Source organism: Geotrypetes seraphini, chromosome 3 (assembly GCF_902459505.1).
Source record: "Geotrypetes seraphini chromosome 3, aGeoSer1.1, whole genome shotgun sequence".
NCBI lineage: Eukaryota > Metazoa > Chordata > Amphibia > Gymnophiona > Dermophiidae > Geotrypetes > Geotrypetes seraphini.
This window is the reverse complement of record NC_047086.1, coordinates 10,853,133-10,866,657: the sequence shown is the minus strand read 5'-3', so window position 1 is coordinate 10,866,657 and position 13,525 is coordinate 10,853,133. Positions and strand designations below refer to the sequence as shown.

At 46.9% G+C, this 13,525-nt stretch overlaps 1 protein-coding gene across 4 annotated transcripts in view; it reads left to right on the top strand.

The window, feature by feature from the left end:
- Positions 1–13,525, top strand: part of SOBP (sine oculis binding protein homolog) — a 321,828-nt gene that overhangs the window by 291,188 nt on the left and 17,115 nt on the right. For all 4 annotated transcript variants that reach the window (XM_033938324.1, XM_033938323.1, XM_033938321.1 and 1 more), the window contains one exon: positions 5,029–6,983. In XM_033938324.1, the coding sequence (XP_033794215.1) occupies positions 5,029–6,981 (1,953 nt within the window). In that variant the 3' untranslated portion in view covers positions 6,982–6,983. The remainder of the gene's footprint in view (positions 1–5,028; positions 6,984–13,525) is intronic.

The window sequence follows — 13,525 nt, the reverse complement described above, 5'->3', positions numbered from 1 at the left end:
GCAAACATGCTTGACAAATTAAATTAAATTAATTTAGCAATTACTTATTTGGATTCTTTCATCTTTTTGGAAAATACATAGGGGCCCATGACCAAAAAACATAGACATCCAAAAAGCATCCTCAATTAGCACATGGACAACCTAATTGCCAGGACGTCCAAGTGCCGATAATCAAAAGCATCTTTCTGTACGTCTAGCAAGCTGTATGTTCAGAGCATGAGATGGGCTTGGTAGAGGTGTATTATGGGCAGGCTCTGGGCAGTCTCAAGGGCGGGTTGGGCATGGACGCAAACATTTTGCAAAACATCCTGGACAGACCTTATATGTTTGGAACGAAACCTGTTTTAGAAGGGTCTAAGTGCCACAGAAGTGCCTAAACTGACCAGATAACACTGCATGCATCAAGGTAAGACACCCCACACTCCCCCAGTACTCATGGACCCCCTCGTACCCACAAAGATCAGAATACAAATGTGCATATCTGTCTCCTGGTATAGGAAAGCCTAGTAGAGTTGCACACAGTAGCCTGGGTGGGTGGGCTAATGAACCATAGAGAGGAGGACCCAGGCCCATAAGCCACTCTAACCACTACGTGTATGGTGGAAAATGTGAGATCCCAAACCCTACTCTACTGCCATATAGGTGCCACCTGCAGCCGTAAGAGCTATTGGGGTTGTAGACAGGTGGGTATAGTAGGTTTTGGGGAGCTCACCATAACCTATGAGGGAGTTCTGGTGAGATGTTTATCTGGCACCCTTTATGTGAAGTTCACAGCAGTGCCCTCTAAGGTGCCCCACTGCTCTGTTGCCATGTTTCGGTGGCCAGTCCATTACAGGTCTGGCCCCTTCCACGTCCAAATGTTCTTGTTCAGTGCGTTTGGGACTTGACGAAATTTTAGTTAAAAATGTGGTATAAAGATAGACGTCCTGGCAATCTGGGTGTCCCACTGGCCTGGATGTCCAGATAGAGGATTTTCACAAAAAAAAAAAAAAAAATTATTTCTAGATGTACGGTGGTTTGCCTTTCGACTTACTGCCGACTTTGGACATCCAAATCAGACTTAGACGTATGTTTTGAAAATGCCCCTCATAGTGTAGAGATTCAGTTTATAATTGAATTTAATTTGCTAAGAACGTTTGCATGAGAGGCCCATCCAGTGGCGTACCTAGGGGGGGGGTGGTCCGCCCCGGGTGCACGCCCCAAGGGGGTGCACAAGAGAGAGCTGAATGGGGACGACGGGGTCCCGCGGGGTTAAATACAAATTGAGCTGCGAGGCTCGTCGTCTGTCCCTACCTGCCCTGCCGCGCACACATAGCCGACCGGAAGTCTTCCCCAATGTCAGCGCTGACGTCGGAGGGAGGGCTTAAGCAAAGCCTGCCCTCCGACATCAGCGCTGACATCGGGGAAGACTTCCGGTTGGCTATGTGTGCGCGGCAGGGCAGGTAGGAACAGAAGACGAGCCTCGCGGCTCGAGTTGTATTTGGCTGAGAAAGTTGCTAAGATGAGGCCTAGAAGGCAAACGCGGAACACAAAAGGGGGGAGGGAGTGCATTTTTGGACACAAGGCATGAACTTGGGAAAGAGGATGGAGGAAGGGAGGGAAAGATATGGGGGAGGGAGTGCGTTTTTGGACACAGAAGGCATGAACTTGGGAGAGAGGAAGGGAAGGAAAGAGTTGCCGAGGTGGGGGAGGGAATGCGTTTTTGGACTTGGGAGAAAAAAAGGGAGGGAAAGAGATGGTTGTATACACGGGGAATGGAAGAAAGGAGAATTTTTGGTCATAGGGAGGGAGTGAGGTACAGACAATGGCATACCGGGGTGGGGGTGGGGATGGGGTGGGGGGGCGGTCCGCCCTGGGTTTATGCCCCAAGGGGGTGCACAGCTGGCCACCCTCCAGTGTTCTCCCTAGGCCGGCAAACTTTAGCCACTTGAGTGCCACTGCCACCATCGGGAACAGGCCGGCGCCGATTTCTCCCTGCTTTTCCCTGTGGGGCCGACCAACTCTCGCCGCTCGCGTCAATTCTGACGTCGGAGAGGACGTTCTGGGCCAGCCAATCGCTGCCTGGCTGGCCCAGAACGTCCTCTCCGACGTTAGAATTGACGTCGGGCGGCGAGAGTTGGTCGGCCCTGCAGGGAAGAGAAGCAGGGCGGCAGTGGCAGCCTATTTCCCAGCAGCGGTGGCAGCATTTTCCCAATGGTGGTGGCATGGGGGAGGGGAGGGCAGGGAGAAAGAAAAGGGGGGATAGGGAGCCAGAAAGAAAGAAGGGGGCAGGGTGAAACAAAGAAAGAAATGGGGCACAGAGAGAGAGAGAAAGACAGACATACAGAAAGAAAGGGAGCATGGAGAGAGAAAAAGAAAGAAGGAGGCAGGGTGAAACAAAGAAAAAGTTTGGGGAGGGAATGAGGTCTGGAGGAGAGGAAGCATACAGGAGGCTGAAAAAAGGGAAGAAATATTGGATGCATAGTCAGAAGAATAAAGTGCAACCAGAGACTGATGAAATTACCAAAGGTAGGAAAAATTATTTTATTTTCAATTTAGTGATCAAAATGTGTCCGTTTTGAGAATTTATATATGCTGTCTATATTTTGCACTATGGCCCCCTTTTACTAAACTGCAATAGCGGTTTTTAGCGTAGGGAGCCTATGAGCGTCAAGAGCAGCATGGGGCATTCAGCGCAGCTCCCTGCGCTAAAAACCACTATCGCGGTTTAGTAAAAAGGGAGGGGGTATATTTGTCTATTTTTCTATAGTTGTTACTAAGGTGACATTGCATAAAGCCATCTGCCTTGACCTCTTTGAAAACCCGCGGAATATAAATAATAATTAACATTTTCTCTGCGTACAGCGTGCTTTGTGTTTTTAAAATTTTATTGTTGGTAGATCATTTTGACTTGGCCACAAAGGTAAGGGGGAGGGAGGGAGGGGAGCTGCTGAAAGACATCTAGTAATCCTTGCAGGCTTGACTGTGCAGGGAATTATTTTTGTAAAATCATGTTTTGTTATGTGACTGGCATTATTTAGACTTTAATTTCTATGAATGAATAGAATGAAAATGATATAAAATTACTTGCTTGTTTTTATGTGCGTGCGCTGAAGGAAAGTGGAGAGAAAGTGGGCTGAGGACGCTGAAGGGAAATGGGGAAGAGAGAGTGGGGAGAAGACGCTGATTTATAAATTGACAATTGTACAGAATATTGTTTCTTTTTATACTTTAATATAATAAGTTCAATATAAAACAATTCAAGGCTTGTGTGCATGGAATCAGGTGGTTTGCGGGGATGGGGACCGAGCTTACGGGGATTAGTCCAATAAAATGGTATTTTCTATTTCTCATTATTTGTTTTATTTTTATTTGTATGAAAAGAACATAGTTTTCAGTTGGCACTGACTGCAGGATCAATTGACTGTGCGGGATCTGGCTTGTTTAGTTTTACAATGTATGTGTCGGTATTCTAGTGCTCACTGCAGTGTTTAAGATGCTGCCTTTTCCTAGGTACACTCTTGTTGTGCGATATGTGGATTGTTACTAAAAATCATATTTTTCATATAGATGGGGGGGGGGTCAAAAAAATGATGGGCCCCGGGTGTCACATATGCTAGGTACGCCACTGAGCCCACCCATATTCTCAATGACCAAATTCTTTGGTGGAAGGTTCTGTAAGAAACGCTCTCATGGGAGAGCAACTGTTTCTATGAACAGGCACAGTGAACTGAGAGCTCTCGTTTCACTTTATAACATAGCATTACATTTCACATTATTACTGAGATATCGTGTAAGTGATTTATAATATCCTCATCCGTGTGATTTTGCGGTTATACAGCTTCCGACATGGATCTTATAACTTGGTGAGCTTCTGTTTCATTTACTAGAAAATGAGGGATTTGGTCATTTCAATTATGGCGCTAGTGCAGTCTTTTCTGCTGGTTTTGGCACAGGCTGGATCACACAGCCCATCTTGGGGACGTAGGCAGGCAGTTTACAGAATGGGGGTGTAAATCTGTTACAGGCCTTAACTTCTAATTAGTGCTAATTACTACTTGTTTACAGTGGTGTTGCGAGGGAGGTTTGCGCTCAGGGCAGTGGACCCCCCCCACGCACACACACACACACACACACACACATACGCTCTTCCCCGCCGTTTGAGCACCCCCACACTCGCATACCTCTTGAAATGTTCGCCAGCACAAGCAGCATCTCCCACTTACCACTAGCTTCAGCCTTGGCTCCCTTCTGATGTCACATCCTGGTCTCGCGTCCAGGAAGTGATGTCAGAAGGGGATAAAGACTAGCGAGAGCAGCAAGTGAAAGATGCTGCTTGCACTGGTGAATATTTCAAGCGGTACGTGGGAGGGGGCGGAAGAGAGGCACCAGTGCCCCCCATGAGGACGGCAACTGGCGTATTCTGCCCCACCCCCTTTTTAGGCCACTGCTTGTTAATTCCAGTTATGGGTGCTTACCTCTAATTAAGGGCTAGTTAGCTAACTATATTACATGTATAACTACCCTGTTCTATAATTTGGGAGCTAGTGTCTGAATATCACCGACCATTCATAGAGGTAGGTGGAACACATCGCCACAGCGCAATCTGAATAGTGCTGCTGAAAATAAGTGCATTTATCCAGCAAGCAGCTGCCATTCCATGGGTACTGGTAAAATTTCTAAATATTGGGCCAACAGAGAATAATTGCAGGAATGAGTCCCAGGTAAAGGTATAGAGCTCGTTTTTCTGTGTATTCTTGCCATTTTGCTTTGTTCTGTCCTCAATGTTTATAGTCATGCTCCAAGAGGGTTTTGTTTTGTTTTTATTAGAAACAGAAACCAATACAGCCTTTTGTAAAGGGTTTCTGTATTCTTTTAATCCTCAGTTAGTTAAGGGTCTTAAAAGGGCACAGAGGATCTGAAAATGACTGCTTTGTGAACAAGAAGAGGGAAGGTTGGTTGCAGCAGATGGTGGGTTTGGGGGGGGGGGGTGTTTGCTGTAGGAAGAGCGTATTTCTTACCTGTTTTGATCTTGTTGCTGTGTTCTAGGTATGTGACTGGTGTAAACACATAAGACACACCAAAGAATACCTGGATTTTGGGGACGGGGAACGAAGGCTTCAGTTCTGCAGTGCAAAATGTCTCAACCAGTACAAAATGGACATTTTCTACAAAGAGACGCAGGCCAATCTTCCGGTCGGCCTGTGCAGCGCGGTGCATCCTCTTTTGGACAGCAAAGCAGAAGCCACGGGGGTGCAGCTGCTGACACCGGATTCTTGGAACTTACCGCTGGTAGATGCTCGGAGAAAGATTCCTTCCCCGGTGCCTGCGGCTGGCCAAAGCCAAGGTCCTGGACTTTTGTCATCAGCCACAGCCTCTCCGTCGGACCCAACCAACTGCTCTGCTGCTAAAATCCCCACGCCAATCCCCAAGTCCATCCCCATCAGTGAAAGCCCAAATGTTCCATCAGTGTCTATCCCCCCACCTCCTGGCCTTGTGCCTCCAATTGGCGTCCCCTCTCGCAGTCCTCCCATGGTGATGACGAATCGCGGCCCAGTTCCTCTTCCCATATTCATGGAACAGCAGATTATGCAGCAGATCCGACCACCATTCATTCGGGGGCCACATGGTTCCAATCCTAACAGCCCTTTGCCCAACCCATTGATTCCAGCGATTGGCCCCCCACCTGGTGGCCCTAGAGGTATGGGTCCTGCCTCCAGTCCAATGCACAGGTCAATGTTATCACCTCACATCCATCCACCAACCACACCAACCATGCCTGGGAATCCCGCCGGGCTGCTCCCGCCACACCCTTCTGGTGCTCCTTTACCTGGTCTTCCCTTCCCTCCAGTGGGCATGATGCCAAACGGCCCTATGCATATGCCACAGATGGTGAACTTTGGATTACCGTCACTTGCTCCATTGGTGCCACCCCCAACCCTTTTAGTGCCATACCCTGTCATTGTCCCACTACCTGTACCGATCCCTATTCCAATTCCCATCCCTCATGTCATTGACTCTAAGCCACCCAACGGCTTCTCCAGCAACGGTGAGAACATCATTCCAAGCACCTCCAGTGACACAAATGGAGCTAAGCCAACAAGCAACTCTTTGTCCCCCCGAGATTCCAAGAAAGGGTCTTCTAAACCTTCAGAGTCTCCATCCAGCTGCTCAGGACAGTCTTTGAACCAAGCGCCAACAGTACAAGAACACAGGAAAGGGGAAGTTGTTGATTTGACTCTCAGACCAAGTAGTCCAGTGAACAGTAAGTGTGGATTTTCCAGTGTGCTCCACACCACACAGGATGGAGTCATAGACCTAACCATTGCCCACCGGTCCCGGTTGCACAATGTCATTCATAGGGCTTTACATGCTCAGATTAAAGTTGAGCGGGAGCCTAACAGTGTTGTAAACTTGGCTTTTTGTAGCTCAGATAAAAGAAACTGCAGCAACGTCAGGGACAATCCCAGTCCGGCAGAATCAAAAACTTTGCCTTGCAGTGACCCGGCCAACAGTGCCGGGCCTGTTTCACTCCCCTCTAGCACACCAGGACTTGAAACTAGTGTGACAGCTAGTGACACCATTGTGAATGGCACAAAGTCCACAGAGGACGTAAAGAACTCTGAGCCACCTCACGAACAGAAGAAGCCTCAGTCGCAAGAGGAACCAGCTGTGAGCGAGTCGGAATCCGTGAAGGAGAACAACTGTACCCCGAACTGCCACCTCGACTTAGAGGCCACCAAGAAAATCACGGGGGAAGAGCCTCTAACTGGTGGGGACAAGCAAGACCCAAACCTTAACCACCCGGCTGACGAGGACCATGCGTACGCTTTGCGGATGTTACCCAAGACGGGCTGTGTGATCCAGCCTGTGCCAAAACCAGCAGAAAAGACTGCGCTAACGCCGTGCATAGTTCCGACAACGATTCTCAGCACGGGACCAGAGGATCTGGAGCCGCCACTGAAAAGGAGGTGTCTCCGAATTCGAAATCAGAATAAGTAAAGGTTTGTATGCTACACGACTGCTTTCTCTGCTTTTCTAGGTCTGATTTACCTTTGCTGTAAGCTACAGAGTGTGAAATGTTAGCGTCACAGAACGTCAGTGCACAACACGATGAGAAGCAGGATTTAAGGGAGAACTGTAAATAGAAAATGTAGTGAGTGTAATGTTTGCACGATGTTTCATTTCCTTATAACTGGAAGCGTGTTAAAACTGACTGCAATCTCACCACCCCACCTTTTTTGGGGTAAAGATGTGTGCTAGAGCAAGGCAGTGTACTGTAGCTCCAAACGGCGTTGTCTTTGTAACACCGTTCTTTCTTTTGGCTGAAAATCGTGTCACAGAAATGCCTTTGCTTTTGACGGCTTTTCATCTGGCCTCTGCATGACTGGGGGAGCTACTTCCTACTCCCTAATCCCAGGAGTCCAGAAAAAGCTGTATCAGGAAAGAGTCCATTAACAAAACCGTTTCTGTGCCCTGATTCGGCAATAATGGGTTAATGTCTAGGTGGAGAGCAGAACCGCCAAACTGGATCAGACCAGAGGTCCATATAGCTGAATTTCTTACCTCCCACAGCAAGCAGTGGTGACTGTGCATTTTGTTCTGAAACAAGTTAGTTATGTTCCATTTTGACAGAAATTGAGACTCACAAACAACATTTGGTTGAGATTTTTTTTTTTTTGGCATCATTCTGTTTTCTTAGGGGGTCAATATTCATAAGAATTGCCATATTGGGACATACCGAAGGTCCTGTTTCCAACAGTGGCCAACCCAGGTCCCAAGTAGCTAGATCCCAAGAAGCAAAACAGATTTTATGCTGCGTATCCTAGGAATAAGCAGTGGATTTCCCCAAGCCAACTCAATAATGGCTTAGGACTTCTCTTTTAGGAAATTATCCAAGCTTTTTTTTTTTTTTTTTTTTTTTTTTTTTTTTTAAACCCTGCTAAGCTAACTGATTTCACCACATTCTCTGGCAACAAATTCCAGAGTTCAATTACACATTGTGTGCAGAAATATTTTCTCTGGGCAGTGAATGTCTTGCTCACCACTGATGGCATTATTCCCGGATATTCAAAGTCAGGGTTCCAGTTTTGAATATCCGTTTATTTTTATGCTGGCTAACACATAGCTGTTTAAGTCGCTATTCAGCACTTAAGAAGCCATGGATTACTGCATAAAAATTAGGACATAAGGACTTAAGAATGGCCAAACTGAGTCAGACCAGTGATCAATTTGACCTAGTTTCCTGCTTCCAACATGGCCAATCCAGGTCACAAGTACATGGAAGAAACCCAAGAGCACCATTCTAGAATCCCCCAAACTAAGCAAGATTCCATACAGAATTCCAAAGAATAACAAGATTCTGGAATCCCCAAAGAGTAGTAACAATCCATAAAGAATTCCAAGAATGACAAAATTCTGGAATCCCAAAGAGTAGCAACATTCCATACAGAATTCCAAAGAATAACAAGATTCTGGAATCCCAAAGAGTAGCAACATTCCATACAGAATTCCAAAGAATAACAAGATTCTGGAATCCCAAAGAGTAGCAACATTCCATACAGAATTCCAAAGAATAACAAGATTCTGGAATCCCAAAGTGTAGCAACATTCCATACAGAGTTCCAAAGAATAACAAGATTCTTAAATACCAAAGAGTAGCAACATTCCATACAGAATTCCAAAGAATAGCAAGATTCTGGAATCCCAAAGAGTAGCAACATTTCATACAGAATTCCAAAGAATAGCAAGATTCTGGAATCCCAAAGAGTAGTAACAATCCATAAAGAATTCCAAGAATGACAAAATTCCATACAATATTCCATGCTACCTATCCAAGACAACCAGTGGCTTCTCACATGTTGCTGTCTCATTTATGCACTAAATCTGGCTGCTTAAGAGCTGAACATATCAGCACTTGAATGACCAAATGCCCCAACACAGCTGGCTTTGATTTATTTATTCAACTTTCTATACCATTCTCTCAGGGGAGCTCAGAACGGTTTACATCAATTTATTTAGGTATTTAGGCGCCTACTGCGAATTTCAACGGCACTTAGTTGGTTAAGTGCCCCTGAATACTAGTGGCTATCCCCTACCAAGCCATTTAACTGGTCAGCGGTCAGCTAAATCACTTTCAATATCTACTACTAATCATTTCTATAACACTGCTAGATGTATGCAGCGCTGTACATTTGAACATTCGGTCCCTTAGTGCACACTTCTTGCAAACGTGGAAGGTAATTTTATAAAAAATCGTGTGCACTACTGCTAGACACACCCTCTGACCCTGTGCAAGCCCCTCCCAGGTCCACATCCCCTCGCAGTTGTCGTGATAGATTTTGGGCTAGATTCACTAACCTCCGATCCCTGTCCGTTTGCATGCAGGCTGACAAATTCACTAACGGCCTGCATGCAAATGGAGACGATCGTTGGCATGCCCCAGCCAACTACACTGATCGCTAAAGCCCTGACAGTAGTGACAGGAAAAACAGCCTCCTGTCAGGGCTTCTGCCAGCTTAAAAAAAAAAAATCAGGCACAAAAATTTGCCCCGACGCTGCTTAAAATTATGGCAGGAGGGTTCCCACTCCCTCCTGCCATCAGTCCCACCCAAAAACTAACAGCAGGAGGAATGCCAACTTCCTCCTGCCACCCCCCCAGGTGCCCCCTCCCCATTCCCAGCCCCTTCCCTGTGCCTTTCACAGAGCTCCAATGCCTCCTGCAACGAGTCTGAGGCCTTAGGCCCCGCCCCAGTGCATGGGGCGGGGCCTAAGATCCTGATTGGCTGAGGCACCTCGGGCTCCTCCCTTGGAAGGGGCCCGGGGCGCCTCAGCCAATCAGGGACGAGTCTAAGGAAGTCCCTGGCCAACTTCTTTAGACTCCTCCCTAAGGAAGTCCCACGATAGGTTTGCTTAGTGAATCTAGCCCTTAGTGAGTGCAATTTATAGAAAACCGACGAATGGCAGATATGCACATACCCGCTAATTACAGCCAATTAACCCATTACAACCAATAGTTGGTTGTGCAAGTAGCAGCTAATTATAATACTGGAGTTCCATGCACAACTTACACTATTGTATAACTTACATACCCAGTTTGTGTGCTAAGAGTATATATAATGGGACAATTCAGTGACAGGATGCCTACGGTTAGTTAGGCTCCTGGGGGGCGCCAGGTAAAGGCCTATTCTATTAAGGAACATAAGGGCCTACTTTTGATTAAGACTATTAAGTTGCTTGGTATTTAAGATCAAGCACTTCTAACAGCTACAGGCTACTGGGGACCCCCATGGCCCAGGATCAGTGGCGTAGTAAGGGGGGGGTGGGGGGTGTTCTGCCCTGGGCACCATCTTGGTGGGGGCACTGGCACTCATCCTCCTCTCTGCCCCCCTTTCCCTTCCCTCATACCTCTGTAATTTTACCAGCACGAGCAGCATTACGAACTTGCTGTCCACGTTGGTGTCGGCTCTCTCTGATGTCATTTCTGGGTCCTGCGCCTAGGAAATGACATCAGAGGGAGAGCCCAGACAAAGCAAACAGCAAGTTTGTAATGTTGCTCACACTGGGAAAATTAAAGAGGTTTGGGGGAAGAGAAGGAGTGCGCGTGTGGTATAGGGGTTCAGGAAGGAGTGGGGAGCGTAGAAGAGGGCGGGAAGCAGCACCATTCACCCTCGCTATGCCGCTGCCCAGGATGTTCTTCCATTCTCTCCACCTGGTTCCAAAGCCCCCTCACCTGTAAAAATGCAAGGAGGTCTCTAGTGCAGCAGTGATTCTCTAGCACTTCCTGTGGCTTCCTTGATGTTCTGCCTCTTCTGTGGCCCGCCCAAGCGGAAACAGGAAGTTGCATCAGAAGGGGGTGGACTGCAGCAAGGGGAGAGCACCAAGGAGACCCGCGGGCAGCGTTAAGAGAGTCACCTCCATGCCAACCACCTCCTTGCATTTTTATAGGTGAGGGAAGGTGCTTCGGAGAAGGGAAGGATGTCTTGGCCCACTTGTGCCCCCTGGAGTGGCCGACTTTAAAAATGAAGGGAGGGGTGCTGGATAGGAGGGCATTTGGTATGTGGGAAAATCGGAGGAGGGGACAGGGAGAAGAGGAATTGGGGGGCCCACTTCCTTAATTTCTACCCTGGGCCCCAGGATATCTAACACCACCCTGCACAGAGCACTTCTAAGCATTAGACTCTAAATGGTTTCTAGTGTACTAGCTGATCACCCAATGTTGGCCGGATATCCTAGTCTCAGCAGCAAGAATGGCCCTCTCTATGGGGCTGAACTTGGACTTAAACAGCATTGGGAGTGTCTCAGCGAGCCCGAAAACTGTGGATTAGACACTCATCTTTCATATCCTGTAGTCGGGTCTCATGCTGCTGTACTGTCTCTGAAGCTCTAGATGTAGCTGTTGGAAACTTGCCTTACGTTTCCTTTGAGGCATTGTTACAGCAATGACAGCACAGCACAGTGTGACATCATTCCCCAAGCTTCACACAATTGGTGAAAGCAATATCTGTCTTTTTTGATGATTCTTTACACGTCACCTCCTTCCCACCCCCACAGTATTTTTCCCCAGATAGTAATAGATTTCAACCAAACCTGGTATACATATCAGTCAATGCATTTCGGAGTTATGCTGGAACATACATATATACATCAGATTTTATATATATAGATATAGATTATTTGTATTCCACCTTTATACAAGGTGGATCACACCAACACAAAGATACTTTAAAACAATACAGATGCCACAGATATGTGTATAATCCATAGTATTCTCTAAGTTACACATGTAAGTTTGAGTCCAGCCGTCGTTTTCCCCGTTGTAGATATGTCCCTTGTAAGTTAAGCATTGCATCTGCTAGAATTCTAAACCTTTGGACTGGTTTATAGAACTGCCCCAAGCAACATTTACATGTCTTTATAAAGTACTAGCACAAATGTATTGATTTCAGAATTTACCACCACCTGAAATCTGGTGTGAATCCTGGCACAGAACTTGAGAGAACTGTAATACCTGTGTGTAATTCTTTGGAATGTCCGTCCGCCTTTTGGGTTGTGCTTGGGCGCAGATCTTTATAGAACCATTCACAAATCCAAATGAAAGCAAATTAACATCAGGAATCGATTAACAGCCAATCAATCGTTAACAACTCATTTAGCTAATTTATTTGCGGGCAGTTTTGGGTGCCATATATAGACTATGGGAGTTAATGTCCTTTACTAAAGGCCGTTTACTGCTGTTTGCCCAGAGGGACATTTGACCCCTCTGACCTCTTAGGCTTCAAAATCCTCCCTGCATGTTTGATTTCATTTTCAATTTTATTTTATTGCATAAAATGGGCAGTGCCATAGCATCACAACTCAGCTTTACCAAAAGGCCAGGCCTTCTTTGCAGAAGTTGGGAAGAGGCAGGGCAGATGGTGCTGGTGTCTGGGAAATCCTGAACCACAAAGTAGAGGACAGTTTCTCCTGGCATATGTCACAACCCTGAGGGGCTCAGTAAATCTGTACATTGCTGTTCTGGTATGGTCTGACCTCTGCCCCTCTCGTCACACCCCTCATCACCGCCTGCAGAGTCAGGTGAGAAGTTGACAGCACAAGCCTATCACCAGGATCTCTGATCTACTGCCCAGCAGCTTCTAAAACTATTTTTAAAATGCCCCTTCACAGCATCAGCAGAGAGCTCTGGAGGGGGAGGGGGGGGGGCTGGAAATTGATATGTTGGCCTACTGCTCCAGCAGGGTTGATTCAAACTATGGACCAGGTGAGGCTCTGGCCCAGGGTGCCAAAATCGCAGTCTGGCATCTCTCCCACTCTCTTCCCTTTGTGGGTGGGGGAGATGCCAGATTGGGATTCAGGATTTTGTCACGTTATCACCAGCATGGGGTGGGGGGGGGAGGTAGTGGATCATGGGTTTGGGGGGGACATGCTGATCCTTGTGACCCTGGGCAAGTCACTTAATCCCCCCATTGCCTCAGGTACATTAGGCAGATTGTGCACCCACCGGGACAGAGATGGAAAAATGCTTGAGGACCTGAATAAATTCATGTAAACCGTTCTGAGCTCCCCTGGGAGAACGGTAGAGAAAATTAAATGAATAAATAAATAAACTGGTGCAAAAGTTGGATCAGGATGCCGATCCTTTGAGCCGGCCTTTACTTTCCAGCTGTATATTCAATGCTGCTACTACTATGAATTATTTCAATAGTGCTACCGGACGCACAAAGTGCTGCAGAGTCACAAAGAAGAAGAAAACAGTCCCTGCTCCAAAGAGCTTACAATCTAAACAGACAAGACAGACAAACAGGATGTCATGGATACAGTTAAGGGGAAGGGTTAATCAGCTGGCTGGGTTGGAGGGCAGAAGGGAGTACAGGACAATCAAGCCATTGTGACATCACTGATGAGGTTGCCTCTTATTGGTGGAATGAAGCATTATGACATCACAAGCTCAGCTCTGCTTCCCAAAGACTGAAACTCTTCACATTATTACTATGAATTATTTTTATAGCGCTACCAGACGCATCCAGCGCTGTACAGAGTCACAAAG